This window comes from Eurypyga helias, unplaced genomic scaffold, assembly GCF_000690775.1.
Source record: "Eurypyga helias isolate BGI_N326 unplaced genomic scaffold, ASM69077v1 scaffold33326, whole genome shotgun sequence".
In the NCBI taxonomy this organism is placed as follows: domain Eukaryota; kingdom Metazoa; phylum Chordata; class Aves; order Eurypygiformes; family Eurypygidae; genus Eurypyga; species Eurypyga helias.
Window position 1 is genome coordinate 20,626 of NW_010257898.1, and position 24,680 is coordinate 45,305.

Here is a 24,680-nt window from a genome sequence, read left to right on the forward strand (position 1 = left end):
GGAATATTTCAAGTCAAAAATAAGGTTTTGAAAAACAAAGTCACATCAGACTTAAATGCATATTCTTGTTATTTCAGTTCTGTTGTGTGAATTTGCTTTGTAACTTCATTTTGTTCCTGCATGTAGCACAGACACGGTGCAAATACATAAGGAGAAGGGGAAGTAGGCTAATTGCTGTTCATCATCTGAAATAATAGGAAAGAAAAGCAGGTGGCCAATGTAATTTGTGAGTCAGTTCCTAATTATTTTAGCTCTAAAAATTTCTTGCAGTGTTTGCATGCACAAGTTCTTGTTGTTGCTGTGACTTTAAACAAATCCTCTTTTTGACCCAGTCTCCAAAGTGCTGGATGATGCTAAGCATGTGCTTCTTGACTGTCCTTGTGGAAGTCAGAGGGAACAATGAAGGAAGACTTGAGTCCCTTACACAGCCGTAATTACTGGCCTCTTGCCCTTTATGATGACATTTAATTGCAGAAATAGTAACACAGAAGCCTTTTTGCAAACCAAGTTGACCTCATAAATTATTTATTAAGGTAGCTTTTGACTGCTATGGAACTGGTGTGTTTTGGTAACTGAAGGGAAATCTGACCTGTACATCTGCAGTTGTAGTGTTCTGGAATGTGAAGTGCTGTCTATTGGCGATGGAAATCATCCTGGGCAGAAAGTGCAAGTTCCTTGTGTTTGATAACAATCTGATCTCAGTGTGAGGTTTCTGTTTCCGCATAAATTGCTCTCCTGGGTAAGCTAGGGATGTTATTGGATCTTTAATTCTGTGATTCCGACTTGGAGAGGCGTGCTCTCTAGCAGAGGGTGTGCACACCGGGGTATGTTTTCAGTTTTATCTCACAGAAAATAAACAGGGATGCTTCACTGGCTTTTCATTTCCCTGGACATTCTTGCTAATTATTAAATACATTTGTTAGAAGGAAACATCTCTTCTCACAGTCTTTACAATGCGCCTGATTCTGTCCTACCTCTCAACTGATGACATCGTAAGGTACGTTCCCATGGTAACAGGCTAATACCGTAAACAGATAATTGCAGCTTTAAGATGCTGAAACAGATCTGGGAGGGAAGAGAGCCTCTTTGTTAAAATTAATTGCTAAGATAATAGCAGTAGGAATGCACGTTGTAATGACTAAACCATACTTCACTCAAGACATGGAAGTGCTTTATGACGTTGCTTACAAATAGGTCCCAGGAGGCAAATGCTTTTACACCTCTCCTACAGGCTGTGGGGGGGAGGAGAACTAATGATTTTCTCTAGTATACCAGCAGTTAAATGCCAGAGGTAGAAACAGAACGTCGTAGGTACAGCACTTCACACTGTGGATGATGCTTCCTCGCCACTGTTGTTGACATATTTCTGAAGTTCTCTAAGTCACTGAATAGCATATTCTTAATAAAGTGGCTATTTACGACTATTTAGCAATTAAGAGGACTTAGTGCTAATCAGAAGTTGTCTTATGCTGACCTAAGCCCTTCTGGCTTCCCAGGCTTTGGCGATGGGTGCGCGGCAGAGGTACAGGGTGGGATTTGGAAATTTGAATCGCAGATCTATGAAGGACCACGAGCAGATGACAAAGTCTTTGTGCTCAGTTACCCATTCGTGTAACGCTCCCTCTCGCTCAGAAGTTTGTTCTCATACCTCAGGTTTCTCAGGGCCTACCTTGAAATATACACGAAGAGCACTAGCATGGTGGGAAGCTGGTGTACGTTTCCAGGTACTGATGTCTGCAAGTACTTCTGCTGCTGCCTTTGTAGGAAGGTGTGGAGCGAGGCACTCAAAGGATGTAAGGGTTTGCTGAGAACCTTCTTTCTGCCCGGCTCAGTAATCCCGTAGGGGCTTAGCTCCTAAATCCAGTGTATATCAGCTATCACAAACCAAAGGGAATCTCAGGAAATGCCTTCTGATTCCCCAGGTATTAAGCAGATTCCTTGTTCTGTGGAAATTACCTGCTCAGAACAAGTTGTGTCTCCTTAAAGCAGTGCTATATCCCTGTTTATTTTCTGTATTCCTTTTAGAGAGCAGTGACAACACCAAGCAGAGTGCACAGCACTTTCTGAGGAGTCATGACTTTCTTGGTCCTTCAGCTGCCCCTTAGATCGTTGGCTGGTCACTAATCCACACGAAGTGTCCCGCTCTTCGATTGCTGTCGCAACAGTTGTGTTTACTAATGGTTTTAAACTTACGTATCTTCTTCCTTGGAAAAAAACGGAGTCCTCTCTGTGTCTAAACTGTCCAGCTCTCTAAATGGCTCTGGCTCATTCTTTGATTGTTTTTCCTCACTGTAAGGAAATAAAATCATTAGTTGAAAGATGATGGTTAGCAATTTTTCACTACTAAATTGGCATCCATACAGAACTACTACCATGTACTTATCTTGGATTTGATCCACTGAGAAGCTATCAAATAATGCAGGATCTTTACATCTGCAAACTCTTCCATTTCCAGGGAAAGGAGGCATAAAATGTGCTCAAAAAAAGCAAATTTGGAAAGGCTTACTTTGATTATAAATGATAAGTTAAACCTTCATGAAATTTTGGCTAAGTTTTCATGGATTCATGTGTATGAGTCTGCCAGCCACTGTGACAAGGTGGTCATCTTTAGAATCTTTACATCTGCAAACTCTTCAATTTCTACGGAAAGGAGGCAAAGAATGTGCTCAAAAAAACCAAATTTGGAAAGGCTTACTTTCATTATAAATGATAAGTTAAACCTTTGTTAAATTTTTGTGAAATTTTCATGGATTCTTGTATTTATGAGTCTGGCAGACACTGTGACAAGGTGGTCATCTTTAGTGACACTGGCAGAAGGAAAGTCTTAAGTCAGCAGTGACAAACGAGTTTTCCTCTTGCTTTTTAAGAAGTTGAACCGTTAAGAAACCCGTATTTCATAATAGCATGTCATTCCATAATGCCATTTTTGATGACTTGTACATGATTCTCACAATATTAGGAGGTTTTCTGAAGGTTTCAGTTCTTGGATCCCTATGACTGCCTAAGCATCTTGGCTGATTTTTCCTTTTGTGTTTTTGTTTTGGTTGGTTAGTTTTAAGAAAGCCCAAGATTCTAGCCATCTTCGCTGTGACAAAAAGCTGAAAATGACGAGCTCCAAAGCTAAGCCTTCAGACAAATAACAAAGAGATCTCACAAGACACGGAATTTGAAAGTCTTCATTGATTTCATGTCAGCCCTGTATTTTTAAGCTTGACTTATGGCAATCAAGGTTCGTGGCTGATAGTACTGCTTTGTGATGACTGTTTTCCTTGATAAGATACAAGGCTTGTGGCTGATAATACTGCTTGGTGATGGCTGTTAGTCTAGATAAGGTACTGAGGTTTGAACCAGGCATCTCCAAATCTAGAAATAGATGGTGGTATACCAGGAGGTATTCCACAAACTACTGTGTAGAACCTGGACCTGACAGAATTCCAACGGGCTTTTCTGTGGACTGTGCAAAATAAGTGATCTATGTGAAACCACGGCATCAATCTTGTAAGTGTTAGAATAGATGCTAGCACAGGAGACACAAATCACTCAGTCCCATAGAAAACTGATCTGTCTAATAGTGGTGCACTCCTTCTGTTGACACTCTGAGGCAGTATTACAGTTTTTATTGTTTAGGTGAGAAATTTTGAGTCTGGATATTTTTTATGTCTTATTTTTCATCCCTTGGTTATCTCTTGCACCCAAATAGTTCTATTTGTACCTGAATGATATTAGATTTGTGTAGACTAGGAAAGGACACCAGAATCCACAGATTAACTTCAGGATCTGTGTGCTGGTAGACATGTCTCCCCACCATATTTTTGTCAGGAAGGCCTGAAAGTCAAGAAAACAAGAGATGGCTTTAACATCTCAAACATACATGCAGATGAAGTGCACCTATCTTCTGTGTCTTCTGACAGTGAATGCTCTGAAAAACCTAAAGAGCGGGCACACCTTCAGAGCAAACAGGGGCCCTGGGCCTCCTTCTGTAGATGCTGTTGAGTGTGCAAAGAGTTAGGAAGGGGGCAGTGGAAAGAACAGCAAGTCAAGTAGAATAAAGCAAATCTGTAGTACTGAGAAAGTACAAGTCAGGCAGTGGGAGCCGAAAGCACCATCACTTATTACCTTTGTGTACGTGGCGAGAACTCAGCTTGTGAGGGTAAAGCTGAAGAGTAATTAGATTTAACTTTTATCAGTGAGCTTTTCCTTGAATCTGGCAAGGAGTTACCTCACATCTTGGAGCAGCTTCATTATGCCTCAGGCAGATTTAAAGTGCTTTCCTGATGCTTGTCTGTGAGCAAGGAAGGATGGAATAAGGGCTAAACCTTCTCCTTGGAGCGCTGGTTTGCGAGCTAACTGGATGAAAGGGAGGGGAAAGGGGGAACTGTGGTGCTGTGCCAAGGATGCAATATAGCATCCTCTGTGTGTGGCGCTAGGGAGAGGGAAGAGCCCCCTCTCTGAAGAGTGTCTCTTAGGGGAATACCTTTGATGGGGTTGTTCAGTTGCTGTGCTACTTCTTCTGTGACCAGCATCATGCTTAGAGGTCCTGGGGGTAGAGGTGGTGAGGGAAGGGTCTGTGAAACCACTTACCTGGACACCGTCATGTGCAAAGAAAGACTTTGCATCTGCTTCTGTAGCCAGCTGAAGGCAGGTGGTTTTGCTCCAGTACTGAGTTTTCCTCACCAACAGAGCAAAGGCTCTCTCCTCGCTGTTGTGGTAGCATTCACTAAACAGTTCTGCCACGTGAAGGAAACAGAGATCTTTTAATTTAAAAGGAAAAATAATGAATGTCAGGCAAGAGAGTGATGTGTGTAGGGCACAGCACTGTGCAGCAAAGCCTGAGCACTGTCAGATGCTCCTCTCTGCACCAGAGATCTGTGAGAACAAAGTAGTTAAAAAGAACCTGAGCGAGCTAAGAGGAGGTGGGAGGGAGACAGGAATGATGCTGGACACAAGAAAAACTCACTGGTTTTATGCATGTGTCTACATGTGTTGGGGTAGGTGAAATAGATTTGCTTTGGTGGAAAAAAAAATCACTAATTTTGCAATTCCCACTATTTGCAGAAAGGTATGGAGTAAATCTCTTTGTACCTCCCTCTCACCTCTTTCTATCTGCAGGCTCCCTTCTCAGCCTGTGGCTTCTAACAGTGCTCTTTTGTTTGGGGTTTTTTATTTCTATTGCTGTTGGATCTGAGGAGAAATTTTTCTTTCTCAAGTCTTCTACAGAGAGCATAACAAATACTGACATGTTTCCAAGAACTTCTTGTAGTCCCCCATCTGTAGCTGCCTCATGTGGAGCTTTAGGCAATACCGAGCAAAACTGTATCTCTTGGGTGATCGTCTCACACTTGGAAGGATGAGTTGCCAAGCTGCCCCCACTCTCCTCAATAGACTAAACAAAAGGGGGAGCTCAGGTGCCAACAAATTCTTGGTTGTAAGACATAGCTATTTGACATAAAATATTAGACTTGGTAGAGTGTTGTGGCATAGTTCTGTATCTGGAGAAGCACGTCCTGGAGCTCAGGAACTAGGACAAATGCTCCAAAAAGTCAAGGTTTTCTCATCAGACAAGACTTGACTTCTTGTGTGTCTCTCATTCTGCTGATTCACTTGATTCCCTCGGTACCTCTCCTAGGCCAGCCTACACCTTGTTGTTACGCTGTGAGGGATGGGGAAAGCACCAAGTTCGTTTAAAATAAGCTGATATACAGACTTCTTTTTATCGTAGGTATTTATCCTTCTTAAGGAATGTTCACTCTGTTTAATACTGACCGTGTTATCTGGGCCAGAAATTAAAATTGAGGAGCTGATCTAATACTTACCAAAGCCAAAGAGCAGACTCCTGTATATTGGATTAGGTCCTGAATTCCATGACTGAACTACTGGAGCCCTGTGATTATATGAGAACCTGACTAGGATTTTTGTAAATAATCATGTCCCTGGGAGAAGAGGGAAAATGTGATCTGTGTATAAATAATGCAGCAATGCCTGCAGTAGCCTTCAGGTGCTTGATGTACCAGCTCCAAGGGGAAAGAGAGGCTCTGCGCTTCCACGTGTGGTGTACTGTAAAGCCCTCTGTTCACGGCAGTGCTGCCTTCAGGTACAGCGCAGATTGAAGTCGGATCAGCAGACAAGCATCTGGTTTTTAAACCAGGCAAAGGGGATGGGGCTTGGCATTCCAGCTCTGCGGATGCCTGAACGCTTTCCGCTGTAGGGAGGGGCGGCTCCTCTGCTGTGAAGCCAGTCTGAGCCTCGCTCACAGTTTTGCAGTGCGGTTATCCCTCTTCTGGGTGAGGTAATCCTGAATTATTTTTAGCAGCGAAGACAAACCTTAAAACCTGTTGCTCTAGTGGCCCTTACAGCGCAAGCTTGATATTGCAAGAAACCCAGGCTGCTGTGAGCCTGGGAGTGTTCTGGTTATTTTATTTTGACCATCGCTGTAATGCACCTTGTACTAAGATCAGACAGTTAAAATATCAACATGCAGCAGGAGAGTAATTTCTTCCATGCATCCCAGGGGCCAGTCTTGGAATACTGATTTTTCCAAACGTCCTCCTTCTGTGGTATTTGAATACTTGGGACTGCCTCTGCTGCAAGGCTGTTAAATTATTTATGACAGTTGACCTTTTACAAGTGAAACGGTGGGGTTTTTTTCCCACTTGCCTTCCAACGGCAGTCACTTCTTAAATTTTTGATGCTGTTAAAAAGGCACCGTTACTCACCAACAGCGAGCTGCTCATACTTGGCCTCTTTCATCATACGTGCGACTTCGGTCTCTGTCTCCAGGCGGGACATCTCTTTAAGGATCTTGCAGGCTGCCAGAGCTGAAGCTACACCCTCCTGACCCTATAGAATCAAAAGAGGTGCTGCTGTTACCATACACTGGAGGGCATTTCTGAACTGGGGAGACTTCACTAAGGAGCACATGTAACAAGCGTGAAATTTTTGGTTTTGCCTCCCCTTAGAAGACTCTTCCCTCGAATACAGACTTGAAAGCCCAAATTTCAGTGGAAAGGCTCTTGTGCTTTATAAGGCTGGAGACTCCTGGGTTTGATTGACCTTAGAGGGGCCTGATTTGGGGCAGCAGTCAAAGACATGAAAGGGGAAGAATGTGTTATGGAAAATGTGTTATATGTGTTATGGAAAAATGTGTTATAGAGCAAAACAGCCTCAGGGTGCCAGGATACCTCAAACGTGGCTGTGCCGAGATCCTCCTTAAGAGCGTCTGGGAAAGGGGGAGCACGGCTGGCAGAGGCACAACAGTGGCACACAGCAGAGGAACGTGCTTTCCGGGAACAGGACTCCACCAAGACAAGGGCCTGCAAGGTGCAGATGTGTCTGCATGCACATGCACGTGCTCTCGCTGGCTGAAGAGCTGTGCTGCAGTTGTCCCTCCCTGTGACTCCCTCCCTCCTGGCCCCCCTTGCCAGATGCAGCTGTCTGGAGCCTGATAGCTGTGTCTGGCTCTGGGCCGTGAGGGAAGCTATGGCATTGCACTCCAGATGCACGAGACAGGGCCTCGGTTGTGGAGGATTGTAAAACAGGAGCCAATTATGCCAGCCTGGAGCTCAGCCTTGCGAGTGTGATGCCGTTGTTCCCAATGGATACAGCACGTAAGCTGAAGATGCTTGATTGCACCGTCTTCCCGCTCCACCGCGCTGGAACCCAAACAACTGACCTGTTGTAGAAGGAACAGAACCTGAGACAGAGGGGCGAGTGGTCAGCAGCAAGGAAGAGGAGGACCAGCTCTGCAGTGTTCAGGCTGAGCTGATGTTCGCCCGCTGCTGCTCTGCCCTCCCTGTCTGTCAGGCTCTCTGGCCCTGCTGGTATGAGCCACAGGGAGATGAAAGGCCCTGTAAATGCCACTTCTCGTATTTTAGAAACAAACCTATCTGTCATCTGAGCTGTAAGGTTGAGCAAAAACCACCTCGTACACTTAAAACATGCCAATACTTCACCTGAAGCAGCTACAGCTCACAGCTTACCATAGCCCAGAAATAGTTTGCCATCTTGTGCCGGTTCTGAAGTACTGCCCATACAAACAAATCCCTCCAAGGATTTTCGCTTTTCTGGTTCATATCCAAGGGCTCAGGTAATCGCTTCATGTTCATTTTATCCTGAAATATGGTTTGTAGAAATGAAAACCTACTTTGCAGGCTCGTTCCACGCAAATGCCATGATCTAAGCGTCTCTTGGCCTTGCCAGCTACTTCATATTCTTTTGATTTTTCTTTTCTGTAGGACTGAGAGGTAATTAGTTCATTCTGTACTGAATCAAAGGACCCTTGTGTCCCCTTTATAACTCAATACGTGTGAGAACGTTCTGGATGAAACTGCGACTCCATTGAAGTCGACGGTAAAGCTCTCGTTGACTTTATTATGGCCAGGGTTTCACCGCTGGTGTGTAATATCATACAAGACAAACCTGTGATTAACGAATCTGAGCTTGCCTTCAGTTATATTGGATTCTGCTCAACTGCCACAGGGGACGTGGCTTCAGAGAAAAGGGAACAAAAGGCATTTTATTTCAACAGAAATAAATTTCGCCAAGGCCCTGTATGGGACAAGAATAGAGTGCGTCGGTGCCCTCTTTTCAGTCTTTTCTTTGAGAAACCTCTTCCTCATGCAGGCAGTATTTTAAGTAGCACGCTGCCTATTACTTTAGCATTTGATAAAAAAACTCTCCAGAGGAAATATGGCAACTTAGGTCAAGTTCTGAGTTTTAAGTGTATTTTAAAACTGCTGTTATATCTATTGTATTAATTAGAAGCAGCCACAGTAATTATTTTTTTTTAAATAAAAGGAGTTTTTGTGAGGATATATTTCTTTAATCACTTAAATTTGAGCAGAATTCATTAGTTTAATGGCATTTTGGGGGAGTGTTGGTGGTGTTGGGTTTTCTGAAGTTTGTAATGTGCTATTTAATCAGTTGAATTACACTGAAAACCCTGCAGGAGGCAAAGAGCCCAAAAGTCTCATTAGTCTTTGTAAGCACTACTTCCTAACTTGAAATAAGACACACAACTTGCCAGCACTGATATCCCAGTGACACTGGTATCCCAGTACAGTGATGCTCTCTCTGTTGCCAGTGATAATGGGATTGAGCTGGTGGTGGCAGCCATGGGAATAAGCTTTTAAAGGAAAAAAGCTGGTAGGCAGTGCGGGCTGGTGTCTGAATTGGGCCTTATTTACAGCACTTGGCTTTAGCTCTCTTACTGCCAAATCCCACAGAGGGGAGTGAGATTTCGGGGGCAAATTTTTATTTCTGCAAAAATTGTAAATCTGGAGTCTGCTTAATGACTTCAAAGATATTGCCCCAAATTGCCTGTCACTGTGATCAGCGAAATCCTGACTAGATTCAAACTTGGCTTTTCATGCTCTTAATTAATTTGGTTAGGTTTTATCAAAGCAAAAGTGATTGAAGTTCTTGAGTGAGAATCTATTTATTCATTTTTTAAACAGTTTCAAGTTGAAACTAGAACTTGGCAAATAAAAGGTTTAATTGTTTAGTTTGTCTAAAACTCTGAAATTTCTCCATTCCTCTCTGTTTTGAAATCATGCACCTAAACTTATTTCCAATGCTCTTGCAAGAACTTTGGTAGTTACAAGTTTCAACGTTAAACAAACTTTCAGGATGTGAAAATGATGACCTATCTATCGCACAGTCGTGGTACCCATCACACGTTATCCTTGTCATGTGCTGGCCAGGGTGCTTGCCAGTGCCCCCTCAAACAATCAGTCTTATTTCTTGCTGTGTGTTACGTCACTCAGTAACAAGACTATAATCATCTAAAGGCAGATAGCATGCACTGCACATTCTTCAATATCCGATCTACTCCTACACAGTATAAACCTGGGAATAGTTTTACATACAAAGTTCACCACTTTCAGACCTGGGATTGAAAATGGCCATCACCTGTTTGTCTTTCTCCTAGAAAATACTGTCTGTCAAGTATTCCTGCTTGAAGTTCTGCATGAGAAATGCAGACTGAGATCGTTATGTCTAATTATTCCTTAATACGTTTAAATCTGTCTCTTCATCTTCTCCATATATCTTTCACTGAATCTGTTCTTACACGTGTGAGGTTAATGAGATCAAACTGTTCTCCACGTGCTGGAATGAAGAACGGTCTGTGGAAGTTGCACTAGAAGAGTGTGAGATACAGGGGGCTCTGTGGATCCTGAACAGGTCATATCTTAAACACTGGTTCAAGGTACAGTAAAACCTTCTATAAAAGCCCACATGTGGAGGGGAGAGGGAGGAAGAGGTGTCAAACAAGCCTATCTTAGAAGTTCCTTTCTTTTCCCTTTTAATGTTGAAATTAAAAAGATCAAACCATTTTAGCTCTAAGAATAATGAGCTGAAAAAAGGAATGAGAAACTGAAGTGACTGTTTTTCTCATCTTCCCTTTTTTCCCCTGCCCCACCCCCAAAGGCTAGATCTAGTTAAAATTTTTCAAATTCTAAATTAGAGGGGACTACAATGGAAAGTTGTAACTCACAGATTTCTTGCCTCCGTGTCTGAGGTCTTGATAGAAACCTTTGCATGCATCATGGAGAAAATCTTTGAGAACTCTAGAGACCTCACTGAGAGTGAAGAGTGGGTAGACCTCCTTCTGCTGTTGCCCAGGGAGCCCTGCCAAGGTCAGCTTGCTCTCTTCATGTTTCTTCAGTAGAAGCTCATAGAGGAGGGATTTCTGAGAAATGGAACAGTAGAGTCTCTGCAGACGACTGTATGTCAGGAATTCGGATATGTTAGCCCCATTGTCAATAAACAATTTTACAAATTCTGGTTTGTCATTGATCAGGGCATCCATCATCACTTCTTCCAGGTCACAGGACTAGAATGTTCAAGGGGAGAAAAAAAAAAGTTTTTGAGGATAATCATGGATGGAAGAGGGGGAGGCAAGACTTAACATGAGGATATGCACGTCTTGTTTTCCACCAGGTCAACAATGTGTACAACGAGAAAGAGAGGTAGAACTCTCGTTACTTTTCTGTGACAAAACGTCTGCGTAAGCATTAGTGCTAGAACATCAACACCAGTGGCATGTGGTAGGAGCTGTGGTGTGTTAGGTACCCGCCGAACAGGGTATTTACACAGCGGTTGGAAACAGTGACATTATTGCTACTATCTTCTACCAGTAATACCTGCATGCTGCTTTTCCTCCGTTATCTCAGGTTTGTTTGCTTTAAAGGTCTGTACAGAAGAGGAGGAAAGGTTCTTGGCCCCAAAAGAGCTCAAGAAAGAGACCATGACTACTGAATTATTCCTCCATCTTTAGCCATTGTCATATAGGGGACTGGAAGGACAGTTGGCCTAAGGAAGCACACTACCACTGCCCAGCCTCTAAATGGAGAATGCAGGTGGTAAAAACTGAGGCCTTCTATTGGGATGTTTATGTTCTGTACACATTGTACCGATTTTCCTCTAAGGCAGTAAAACCTGGTACCTTCCATTCCACATCACCATTGAATATTTCAGTTTTAGCTATGTCCACTCTATTCCAGGCCACTGCCAGCTTCAGTTCATCCAGATATTCCTGGGCCTCTTGACTGTGGCTTTTACAGGCTGGGAAAAATAGGAAATGCAAATAAACTCAGTACTTTACACTTGTTCTGTTTAGTTTAATACAGTATTGATAATTTGATTAGCAATACAACCTCTCCTTCAGCTATCACAGATCTGTGGTTTGCTTAATCAGGAACCCTTCAGAGCATTTTTTTTTTTCCTAATTTAAGAAATATTAATAATTAATTTTTGCTAGCTGAATTCTCTAGGAAAAGGGGGGACAGGACTGGCTATTGTTTTTGTCTTGTTTCAATTAGCACACTAGGAACAGGAATGTTTTCCCTCCTCCCCACCCCTCCCCAGCTAAATTTAGGCTAATACAAACTGAAATAGGTGGCAGAGAAGGTAATGTCATCTTTCAGAAGACACAATGAAGGTTTCTTATAGGAGAAATAGATTGTTTCTGGAACTAAGGCAGTTCAGGTCTTCTTGCCTGGGTTTTTTTGGGGGTGGCTGAGTGGTTTTTTGGTTTGTGTTTGTTTGGGTTTTTATGGCTTGTAATTGGAATAACTGCTCCAGAGTATTTCAGTTCCTATATAATCCCTACTACTAAGAGAAGCAACCAGTGAAATAAAGGACAAATTAACATAGTGCTTATACAATACCATGCCATTAAAAACCAACACTAATCAAAGGAAGGTTACAAGAGCTATGGTAACTGCCACAGTTGATTTGATAAGCAAGCAGAAGCACTCCGCATCAGAAATGAAATCTGATCCAATGGCCAACTGAGCTTGCTGTGGACAAGAATGAAATATTTCTGTGGCATAGAAAAAGGCAAATAAGACAAGTATGACACTGCTGTGTTCATAGTTCTTACCTTTTACTAAAGCTTTTAAAATGACTGTGTCTAGTTCTTCTGAACCATCTTGCTCGAAGTTGTGTAGAGTTAGAAGATGTTGGTGTGAAATAATGTTCTGAATCTATTAGGAGTTGAAAAAAACCCCATTTTACCCACTGTCCTCTTGTTATATATTCATGCCCAAGAGCCCAGTGGAGATCAGCCATTCAGTATTTCCCAAAGAAGTTAACGTTCTAATTGTAAAGCTGAGGAATGGCAAGAAGACAAACGTTATTGGTTTCCCATATGTAAATAAGTCCTGAGGCAAGGAGGGAGTTACTGCCTTTTCCAAAATCACCTAGCAGGGTAGGATGAACAGAACTGGGCTATCCTGAGAACCAGAGCAGTGCTTTAATTAAAGATCCTTCCTTAACTCACATTCTTATTTGATTCAGAGTCATGCTGTGGCCAGCATACCACTAGTTTTGTTTTACCTTTTTGTGCTTTGACATTTAAGTTTTGCTCTCAGAGTTGTTTATTTAAAGGCATAGTCCCTAAATCATCTTTGCGTAGAAGTCATCAAATATTGATACACACAGTACTTTTCTCTCTCTTTCTGCCTCTTTATTTATTGAGTTTTCTTTCTCGCAGTGCAGCTGCACTGAGACTTTGTGAGCACCTGGCAATATTGCTTCTACATGCCCTTCCGTCCCCTTGTGTTGGTGATCTGGCAAAGTTCTCCCTAATGGAACTAGTATGTGGAACTTTCAAAGCTCAGCGTTACAGCACAACTGCAAAGAGTAAGTAGCAGGTGAAGTTGGGTGGACTTGGTTTATCTCAGAGGCACACAGTGCTCTTCAATCTTCACTTGAAGACAATGTCCAAGTGGGTGGGTTTTTTTGGGCTTTTTAAACACTTATGCGTAGCGGTTTAAATCCAGAAAGTGGGCCTCAAGGCAGAGGAAGGAAAATCTGTGAATCCGTTCTGGTTTTGTTTGGTTTTCTACACATAACTGTCAAAAGATCAGGTAAGTTCTAACCACCCTTCATTCTCTTTAATTTATTCATGCTTATCCACAACTAGGTTTCCATTTAACAGCTGTAGATCATGAATTAGGTCTCTTGGGTCACAACTGCACAAGTTCCACAGCTGTGGAGTATAAATCATGCTTCATGTCTTCCAGAAGGACTGTAGGGTTCTTGGGTGCTGGCTGTTACTTGGGGAGATAACTGAGGAAGGATAGAGCCTTAAGTGTTCAGCTTTGTCACTAGAACAAACCCGTTTCAACTGAGCACTTGGTTTTAGTGATAGAGAGGTATTCTATAATGCTAGTGTCAGAGCACTGCAGAACCCAAAACTTCTGGGCAGCTTCTTTTCAAACCTGTAGTGAATGGACTACCAAAGCTAGAAATAATGGGAGAGGGCTTGTGAACACAGTGCATGGAATTATCAAACATATGAGCTCACTGTTGCTGTCCATTGGAGAACGTCCTTCCACAAGAAGCTTTCTGCAGGGAATTTCTCCTTAAATTGCTTTTCAACAGCTTCTGGGGTGATAAGCTGTGAGTCATTCAAGAATGCAGCTAAGATGTCAGCTGTACCTCCAGACCCTGCTAAGATAAGCCAGGGAGCAGAATTTTCCATCCCGCTGCAAATTCTCTGTAGTTTAAAAAGTATATTTTTAGTATTCATATATGGAAAGAAAATGTTATTCAAAAGACAGTTTTCTTGCAAACTAGGAATAAAGACGTATCTGAACTAGATTCACCATGGACTCAGTTGAGACTCCTCTAAGCTATTAAGATTTTTCCAGTTCTGTAGCAGGTCTTCCACGTACAGACCCCTGACTTTTCACGACACATCTGCAGAGTAGCTAAACAACCTGATTTGCACGAACAATACATAAAAGTTCTTTATCACTGTCTTCCCCCCGCCCCTTGCAGTTTGTGTGTCAGCATGGTCAAGTGAAGCGCTACACAGAAATTCTCGGGAGGCTGTCGTGGCTGCTAGACCTGGCATTGCATTCTGAAAATTGGGAATTTGCCTATGGGAATGCAACATCAGGCCACAGGAAAAAGGCCCCGGAAGCATAGCAACTGCAAGAGTTAAAGGCTGATAATGCTATTAGTTGTGCAGTTAGAATGAATGGGGCGGGTTGTTGAGGGAGGAAGGTAGAGGCCACAGCATAATAGTTGCAATAATGACTATTTGCTGCCAATCTGTTTCTTTATTTGGAGTTATGCAAGAAGCTAATGAGACTCTAACAATCTGACTATTGGTTTGCTTATTGTGTAGGGGATCAGTTTAGTTTAGTTTGGTTCGGTTTTGTGGGGTGCTTTGGTTGTTTTTTTTTTTTAAACTTGTATTTCTTGGTGTGCATTATCCAATTTGTATTTAAGAAATTGAGATTCTAAAAAAGATCAATCAGTTATTCATTCCAAGCATGCGTAAATTTAGGGTAAATCCAGCCAGTAACCTTCGGTCTGAGTCACTTTTTTCTTTAAAACTTTGAAAAAAGGATTGTGATATGTGATTTTTCAACACCTAAGTAAGATATATAAAACACTGCTGTGTTTATCTTCTAGAAGGAAAGCTGAAGAGCTGACACAATGCTAGTTTGAACAGTGAGCTTTCTAATACCGATGTGTGTTTTAGTCCAGCTGGCAAAAGATATGACAAGACAGCGGGGCTGGAAACAAACTAGAAAACATCACCAGAAATGAGTCGGCATTCTGAAAGAGGTTACCAGCTTATGTGGCAGAGTCTCATCACTTGGAAACTTTAAATTATGGATAAATGTCTCTCTAAAGGTACCGTAGAGTATTCCTTTTCATCTGAGAGTATTATAAAAAAAATGCCATGTGGGCACACAGGTTACCACAAAGTAGCAAAATAAAATACCAGTAAAAATAAAATAGAAATCAAAGAGGATCTCCTAGTTAATATGTTCTTTAAGTTGTAGAACTACTCAGGAAAAGATGGAAACTGATCCTTTGAAGAAAATAAGGACTTGTTAGCAGACAACTCTCCAGTCTTCCATCTGACAATGTATTTTGGCTCAGCGGAACTGGGACATGATAGTTCTAAATGGCATATCTAGCAAACGTGGGCTTGTCCTTCCTCTGAGCTCTGACAGATGCAGTTGTCTCGCTGTTGCTGGACAGCACTGATTAATCTCTTTTTGTATGTGATCTTGAGTAATAGCACAGTATTTCTGTTCCGTTGGATTCGGAGCTGGTTTCTGTGAGTTTGTTTTGGTCTTGGGTTCCTTCTGCCCACTGTGCGAGCTGGCAGTGGAAGCTTTAATGATCAGTTGGCGCTTATTCAAAAGGAAATATTTCTCCCAAACAAATATTGGCAAATTTACTATTAACAGAATTCAGTTCTTAATGGTGTGTAGACATGAATTTTGACTTTACATGCAGTGCCAAATTTTCCATTAATTGCCAGTTAATAGCAATTCCGTAGCACCAGTTGATTGATTTTTCTATAGTTGTGAACAGCTTCTTACCTCGAGTGTGCCTGGTCCTCCATTTACCAGTAAGCAAAGCACAGGGATCTCAATGCTACCCGTTCCTGCAAAACAGAGGGTTTAATTTTTAAAAAGTTAACACCTTTCACAAAACTGTTGTGTTTCTGCTGACACCTTGAAAATACTTGCGTTGTGTGCTGGTTTGGTACCTACCAGAATGTGAGCCTGCAGAACGCAGGCGGTTGCAGAAGCAAGTGGCAAAGTAAGAGAGCAACACTGTGACCTAGCAGATAGGGTCCTACTCTAAGATTCAGGATGTAGGCACCTTTACCTCGCATGTCCTGCATGATCCCTAGCAAGCAGTCCCATCTTGCAAACTATGGCTATTGGCACTTCTGTATGTCACACTGCTGTTGGCTGTTATTTACTGCAAGGTCTTCAAGGCCAGGCTGGATGAGGCTTGGAGCAACCTGGTCTAGTGGAAGGTGTCCCTGCCCATGGCAGGGAGTTTGGAACTGGATGGGCTTTAAGGTCCCGTCCAACCCAAACCATTCTGTGATTCTATGTTGATCAGGCAGTGGAAGAATGGAGCAGCATTAGGGTGCAAGACAAGGTTGTGAGAGAGAGGTTTCACAGAGGCAGCTACCATTATGTATATTAAGATACTGTTAGATGTGAAAAGCTGTCAGCTTGTCCCAGGTGTTATGCATATGCAAGAAGGCATAGTGGAATCCAGAAGAAAAGCCTGATAAAAGGATTGAATACCAAGAGGCTGACTGTGTAGACCAGCTAGGGTGAGGTGAGTCAGATGTGAGTTGGTAGAAACAATATACTCCTTACTACTGTGCTTAAACAGCTTAAAATTTAATTCAGCACAGTCTAATGTGGTGATTATTAATAACATAATCTTATACGTTTAAAAGAAATACCAATGAAATGTTTTAACTTCTGTCACGGCAGCAGGGGAAGAAACGATGTAGGTATCCCTGTCCTTAGCCATCCTCCCATGAGGGCCCTCTTATTTCTAGATGGTTTATGCTGGAAATGTTGAACTCTAATCCAAAGGTGACAATAGATTGGCTTAAGAGAGTTCTATCAAAACAGTAGCATCATGAGATGACTGTCCTTTCAGTTGGAAGATAAAAAGCATTTGGTTCAAACAATTTTTTGATGTTTCCCTGTGTAGGTTTCCCAGAGCAGTGTACAGGTCACCACTTGCTACTTGTTGGATCTGCTGAGGGATGACTAGAGCGATAAAGTAGAACTGAGCTGTAGCCAGGACATGATTGGCAAGTAACTTCATTTGTTTTAGTGAATGGCACAGCATTGCCATACCTCTGTAAGGTGATCTTCTGGATTGTGGTCACAGAGATCACCCCTCAGGTTCCTCAGGATATGTTTATGGCTTCAAATACTCTTTGTTTACCACAGATTTAGATAAAATTTGGGTAGGGAGTGTGGGGGGGTGGGTTCTGACTTTGTGCTGGAAAGGTGGGAAGTCCTTAACTGCAAAGAATATTCAGCATATCAAAAATTTCCTCTGAATGACTTGTAGGTCTCTTTTGTTTTTAAATAGGGTAATTCTGCATGACCTTATTAAAGTATTTTACTTCGGTGAAGTCCCCTAGCTTTGCTCACCTTGAATACAAACAAGCTTAAAGGAACGACACTGGTTTTGTTTATAGAAGGTATCACTGAATTCAGTATGTTCCAATGAAATATTTGTCAAATGAATCGGCATTTTTTGACAGAAAAATTGTTCCACTCGATTTGTCCAATCAGATTTGGTTTGCAAGCAGAAAGAGGTTAATTTCTAACTCTCAGCACTGCAACCTCAGCCTACCATTACAGTCCACCTGTGGTCTTTTCTATCTGAGTTACCAGAGAGGCATTTTTCAGATGTGTTCATGCTCTCGGGTACATCTGTACATCATGTACAACTATACTGTGGGTTATGTAACTGAATATTCCATGGATGCATACAACTGCAAATAAGTAAGCTCTCTGTGCTAGCACTGCAGGTATTACAGGAACAAAGGAAAGGTAAAAGTAATTGTATTGGCACTACAACTGAATTCTTTCCACACATAGTAGTAGGAGGCCTTCCCTCAGTTCACATTATACACAAAGGTCACATAGATTTAGATGGCCGTTAGATGCTATGTTGTTTATCCAGGATTAGATTTTTATCCTGAAATAAATATGGCTTAAAATAATTCAGAGGGCTTTGGAACAAGTCTTTTCTTCCAGCATGGGAGCAATTCAAGACCCCATGTGCGAGAGGGGATAAAAGTATGCAACAATGAACATACATCTTTTAGAACGACTGATTGAGGCACTTAAAGCTGGATTTATATTCCATTTGTTGTGTTTTAAGGTAATTTGAGCTATGCTTTGAAGATCTGCTTTGAGCTATGTTTAAGGAGATGCAATAAAGGTCAAGATTTGTGGTTCAAAGAGCAGCTTGCTCAACTTCAGAAGTCCCCTTAGTTCTGCCTCTTACATAATGACAAATGTATTTACTGATCTTGCCTGTGTAGATGGTTGTCCAGTTTGAGAACTGGACTTACCTTTGATGAGGCCAGGGCCCCACCAGTGCTGCTGTAATATCAGTATTACCCAAGTTAGCATGGCTAGAGAGAGTCCACTTACCACCATATCCAGTGCGCTGTTCTGAAATATGCTTTTCCAAGGTGAGACGTAGCTTAGTGGTTCCATCTGGCTCATCTGGTGTTGTGTGATCCACCAAAATAAAATGGGAATGGTTGTGGTCCAGAGAGTACAGTGGGCCTTGGATATTATCATCTGACTGGTAGTGTACAAGACTTTCATTCTAGAGAGAGGAAGAGAGGTGTTAGTGTGCTTTACAAAACAGTCCATGTTTTTATGTGCTTCATCTCCATTTTTGTATTGTCTGCACAGCACACCACCTGAGACACTTGAACGGACTCTGAAAAGGGCAGAGAAGGAGAAAGTGTTGCTTCTGAAAGGTGCCAGATTTGACAGGACTGGAGTCCTTGAAGTTTCCCTCTTGGGCTCTGCAAAATGCAGTGACATCAGTCATGATCTCTGGAAGGCAGGCATTCCGTCAGAGGTTTCAGGTATGTTTGTTGGACAAATGGAAAGGGGCCATAAGACCTGATAATTGTGGATGGAGCTGTAATGTCTCGGAAGGCTAAAGTCCCAGCTGATAGAAACAGGAGCAAACCTATTCATTTCAGTAGTGGTTTATCTGTGTTTAGCCCAGTAGATAAGTTAGCCTGCTATGTGTCCACATCAGTTTAAATGCAGCTTTATTTAATTGACAGGGTTGTATGAGGTCTAATGGTTTCTCAGTTTGGAAATTGCATTCTAAAAGAGTGAGTGACAGGCAGACTTTAGAAAGTGCAATCGTGCTATCTCTTACTTTAGGTGAGGGATGTTTTATCTTGAAATTATTTATTAATGAATTTCTTTTCATAAAATCATGTCTGGGTAAAACGGAACTCCTGTTGAAGTCTTTTGTTCTAAAGCTTGTGCTACACATGGTCTTCCATACACACACTTCTGCAAAGTCCCCTTAGTTCCTTCATAAATCTTTTCTTTCTCGCTGTTGCACATCCACTTTGATATATCATTTCTAGCTGCAAGCCAGGCTGTAAGTGCCTGGTTATTCTTCTTTTCCATCTTCATAATCACTGTCCTGTTGCAACTAAGCCATTAAAAGCAATCGTTTAAAACCTGCATTTCCTTCTATCGTGCCTCTTTTCCAACTCCTGCAGCCTTTGAGTTGATGAAGAAAACTCAGACTGACAGCTTGGCCATTGTGCCCATGAACTGTATTTTCCTCCCGCTAATTTTGTGGACACAGACAGGTCTTAAAGCCTTTCTAGACACAGCAGCCTAACTATGCAATTAACCTAGTTGTCATTAAGGTATGGCACGGAGATTTATGTTCTGGTTTTTAAGAGCCAGGTCTTATGTAGAGCCTTTCTTAATCTCAGTTTTTGGCAGTGTCTTCTAGGAGGAGTGGGTGCCCAGTTGAATCCTGAGGGAAGTCCAACCCAGGGGTTATCCAGGTGGTTCTTCACAGCCAAGGCTAAGGCTGATGTTGGAGAAGCAGTGAACATACCACCAGGAGCTCCTAACAGTACTACTAATGCATAAAAGCGTTAAGTAACCCAGAGGACAAGCTCCCTCACGCTGTGGGTAGAGGAGTTGAGCACACTGCATAGCATGCTCCTAAGTGGCTTTCTGAAGTGAAGCTCTGTACAGTCAAACTGGAGAAAGCTCCTTCAAAGCAAGGTGACAGAGGCTATAATGAGGCATGTCCCTACAGCTGCTTTCCCTCTGGAAAGACTAGAAACATCAGAGGCTGTTCCAGGAAAAAAAAAAAAACAGTACATATGCATGACCTTTGCAAACAGCAAGTGCCACAAGTTTTTTTTTACCTCCTTCTTAGTCTCGTTTGTTGGGGAAAGCTTCCTGACACAACCAATTTGCCTTCAGGTTTTGTTTTGACAGGGGGTGTGCCTATATTCTGCTGCCATGTAACATTGAGCCTACTCGCCAGAGATCTGGCCTTTGATTAGGACCCGGAGATACAACATCCAGTTGAAAAAGGCCCTCGGGGATTTTGCTATTTCTTCTCTGGGAATGTGGAAGCGATCTTTCAATGATGTTTAAAGCGTACTGTTAACACAGAGGAGATGGGAGGGGTCCACTGATTTCAGGGCTTGTTTTTCTCCTTGCTAGTGTGGATTGTTAGCTCTGGTTTATGTAACAAGCTGCTTTTGTTAGTGCCAAGGATAAAGAGGACTGGGTTTAGATCAACATCCCTGTCTATAGTTCCTTTGTCTTCAAGTTACCGACTCAATCCAGAATGCCTTTGGGTGGAAGCAGTGCCAGAAGTCATAGGGTCAGGAACGCTGTACATGGAATTCTCCTTGACAAAGAATTCAGGCTTTAGTTAAGGGGGAGAAAATCTCATGTCACAAAAAGACCAGTGCCCTTGTTTTGTAGCTGCCGCTTGGGAAAGATCCAGGCGCATTTTGATTGCTTAGCCTGGGAGGGAGGTGAAATAGTTTGCATTTGCCAAAGCAACTTTCTTGAACCGAATTCACAAACCAGATAAACTGAATTCTTCCCTCCAAGGTCCTTTCGGACCAGTTCAGCTGCACAAATCAGTTTAAAGTCTTTCAGCTCGAGAGTCACACCCAGGAGAGCACAGAGGTAGCTGTCCCTGGGAAAAAGGATGGCAAGAGGGGAAGCCCAGTGACAATAAATTGCTGATATGGTCTGGCAGTCTCCCAGCTGCTAGCTAGTACTTTCCAGCCTATCTGAGAGAAGAGCTAGGTGTGAGCTCCAAGGGCGGCGTTTACCATTTGTTTCTGAGCTTCTGCAGGGAAGTAAAACAGCACAGAGGAGCTGCCATTCATTGCCATTACACACCTACTTTACTGTCAGAATATTCTGCTTAGGACAGACAGTATATCCAGTGACAAGAAGGTCATGCCATATATTTTTTTTTCTCCACCTCCAGCTCTGTTCAGTATTAACTTCTCTTGACATTGTCAGCAACAATTTTGTTGTGTGAGGGTTTTTATTTGGTTGTTTTGGTTGGTTGGCAGGATTTTTTCATTAATTTCTATTGCTTTGACCTGAATTGTGAAGTCCCTAGAGCTCCCAGTAACTGGACGAAATCCTGCATGGCTAGCATTTTTGGCTTGGTGTGTTGAGAAATCTTTGCATATTAGACACCAATTCAATGACTAATTAAGAATTCTTAAATTGGTCTTGAAATATTTATGACTTGTGTTCTATACTAGAAATTATACTTTTAACAGTATTTATGAAGCAGCTTAGAGCAAGTGCCTCTGCAGTGAGTGGCTAAGGGAAAAAAGTATTAAAGGTACCTTACGATGTGGGATTTTTTCCCCTGACGTTCATCGGTACTCGTTTTGCTGAGCTAATGTCTAATGCTGTCACCTGCTGGACATTTGCAGAATTGCTGCCAAGTATACTGAGTCCACAGCACACGGAATCCTTAGGGTCTAACAATTTTTCCTGCTCTTTATTTCTGTTTTCCCCCAAAACACACTTTAAATCCCAGTTTTGTTTTTATGTTAGATCAGCGTTGTTCTGCATACTACTTCAACATTTTGTAAAGATGCAGCTTACTCTGAACAATCCTGTCTCACAAGTGGAATAAGTGAAAAATACCTTTGTGTTCTCCAGAATTTCTCTGTGCTGAATTTTTCTGAGGGAAGTTATTCCTATGGCAATCACTCGTACTTTGGATGAAGTACTAGCCAGTGCATGATCTCGGACTGCTTGCACGAAGTGTCTTGTTATTCCCACACGTAAAGCGCTGGTAAAAATCCAGGCACCTGAAATTATTTTTTAAAAATAGTTAGATAATTACTTCATTGTAGAACATGTTTGTATGTAATGTAACATTACTTGCAGTCCTGGGTTTAAGGTTTTTTTAGATAGATAAACTTTAGATAACTCTTGATGGACTGTAACTTTTAGAATTAAAATACAAAGTATGTAAGGCTTTAAGAAGGAAAACAAGAAGAAATTATATGCCCAAGCAAACACGCTTTACATATCGTGTGATGCAATGTTGCTGTCTTTACGCTGATGCCAGTACACCCATCAAAAATGCTGTGTCTAGTCTAGAGTCACCTAGAAACATCACCATACCAAGCAGGTCTGATTGGTGCACAAGAAAGAGCAAAGGGACAAATTGTTGGCTTGAACTGAGGACTAAACAGTCCCGTGCAATCACCTGGTAGCAGAAGAGCTTGGGTATAACCTGCTTAATCTGGTGTTCTCTTGTTCTTGTGGGTGTTGGAAAGTGCATTCTTCAGGAGAGTAAGATTTACAGCAGTGTTCAAGAATTTGGAGAAGCCTAAGCAAACAGCTAACCAAGCGTTTTCTAATATGTAACATAACGGAACTGGAAATCTTGATGCTGTCCAGTCTTAAGTGTGGAAGGTAGCTGGAGATATTCTCTCTCTGTGCGGTACAAAAGTACTAAAAAGAGCTCTGGTACTTGGCTGTTTCATTGCAAGAAGCAAAACTCTTGCAATCTTGTCTGAACCAGTGAAGCTAAACCGAGAGCTTGCAACGAAATGCTTACAGATATATTCACTTCATTTTGCAGGTATTTGCATAAAGCCATGGGGAAAAAAAATGTCATCTTAAATGAAAGGCACTTCTGTGCATGTTCCCAGACATTGGATTGCTTAGTTTTGTTTTCAGCTGCTCTTCACTACTCGTCATTCATGTGAACAGCAGAATGTGAGCTGACTTGCTTTCTGCTATATGTTAGACATTCGTGTTATACGTTACCAACGTCTTTTTGTTTGAGTCTAATCATAGGCTGTTTTACTAACACAGTCTGTTCAACTCTTAGATTCGAAGAAAACAATCTACAAAAAATAAAAACTATTGTAACCTGATTTTGCCCGGTAGCTAAAATTTTAGTATGGAGGAAACAAAAATTCTTATTTTTGACCTAAATTCACTCTTGTTGCAGTCAGATTGCCATGGTTTCTTAAGAATTATTTTGCTGTGGCACCGAAGAGGGACATTGTATTTGGTCCCATCTCCTGTACTTTTCCAGTGTCATCTCTGAGGGAATAACCTCACATAATTTTACACATCAGGAATGGTTGCCTGGACTAATTTCGTTAATTACTTTTGCTATTTTTAATAAAATAACTTTCATTTTCAAAGCTATTTAAATACATGTTTTAGGTTGCATTCAGCGAAGCTTTGAACTTCCAAAAATAATCACAAGAGCAAGCCCATTGGCATTAAAATATCACTGGATGCTAGGTAGGAAAATCCAGTAGGAACATAAATTCCTTCTTTAAAGTCTAAAGCACTCACCTGTGCTTTGAGCTGCCTTTATAAGTCCTTTTTTTAAGGTGTCCCGTAGCCAAGGTTTCATCTGGAAATTTTCTTCTTCCCCTACTAAAGAGACAACCAAATTGGGAGCAGGTAGCTTCCATTTATTGAGCATAACTTCAAATATAATTCCAGGATGAATGGTACACGGCACCTTAATAAACTTCAACAAACAAAACAAAAAGAAAACACTATCAGTGGGACAGCAGGCTACAGTAGAGAGATTGTTCATGGTGAATGCAGAGGGAGATTTATCATCGACTTGGTTATTTAAGAAAAAATTATTTGAGCAAGAGCTGACGGAGAACTAAACACGGGGATGAATTCAGCAGGCGTCTGTGTAATTGTTATCTCACTAACTAGATTGGTTCCATGGGTTAATTCAGCGTTGCAGACTGACATTCTCTGCTTTTATGCTGCTTGAACTGCCTTCATTTCCATGGCAGTCTAGCAAAGCCAACAAATTTCTTATGTGCTTCTTTTCCTTGTTCTGGAAAGTATGGTCCCTGCTTTGAGTACAGTGTGGTGCCTCGTGCTGTGGCACATTGACTCTCACTATTACAGTCTCTACATTTAATGCTAAGAAGTAACAGCTGAACAACAGCAATTGTGTTAAAGGCTTAAAACTCCTCTGTGCAGTACCTTTCCACGTTTCTTCCCAGAGGCTGTGAAGTCTATTTCTCCTATACAGTATGGCAGTTCTCTTTTGAAAGCTTCCTCTTTGTCACTGCTGCAGAGCTTGGGTTCCATTTCCCCCACTGAATTTGTAAGGTGGTCACCAGCAGACCAAGGTGTTCACTGAGGTGACAGAAAACTGGAAAATGAGAAGCTGTTTAAACTGGAGAGGCCACAAAATCCATTAGCTGACATCTAGACGAGTTTTTAGTCAAATATTTTACTCTTTTACGCTTATTACTTATAAAGTTCAATTAAAATTGGAGGTGTTTGTACCAAATGTTGGACATT

General features: G+C 41.8%; 1 protein-coding gene across 1 annotated transcript in view; it reads right to left on the reverse strand.

The window, feature by feature from the left end:
- Window positions 1-24,464, reverse strand: part of TRPM5 (transient receptor potential cation channel, subfamily M, member 5) — a 38,693-nt gene extending 14,229 nt beyond the window's left edge. The window contains exons 1-14 of the mRNA XM_010154191.1: window positions 24,357-24,464; window positions 23,697-23,877; window positions 22,017-22,183; window positions 18,468-18,648; window positions 15,855-15,919; window positions 13,811-14,002; window positions 12,383-12,485; window positions 11,444-11,562; window positions 10,493-10,831; window positions 7,977-8,108; window positions 6,714-6,837; window positions 4,582-4,727; window positions 3,713-3,825; window positions 2,194-2,289 (exon numbers count right to left, since the gene is read on the reverse strand). Coding sequence (XP_010152493.1) covers window positions 2,194-2,289; window positions 3,713-3,825; window positions 4,582-4,727; window positions 6,714-6,837; window positions 7,977-8,108; window positions 10,493-10,831; window positions 11,444-11,562; window positions 12,383-12,485; window positions 13,811-14,002; window positions 15,855-15,919; window positions 18,468-18,648; window positions 22,017-22,183; window positions 23,697-23,877; window positions 24,357-24,464 — 2,066 coding nt within the window. The remainder of the gene's footprint in view (window positions 1-2,193; window positions 2,290-3,712; window positions 3,826-4,581; window positions 4,728-6,713; window positions 6,838-7,976; window positions 8,109-10,492; window positions 10,832-11,443; window positions 11,563-12,382; window positions 12,486-13,810; window positions 14,003-15,854; window positions 15,920-18,467; window positions 18,649-22,016; window positions 22,184-23,696; window positions 23,878-24,356) is intronic.
- Between the last annotated feature and the right edge of the window lie 216 nt (window positions 24,465-24,680).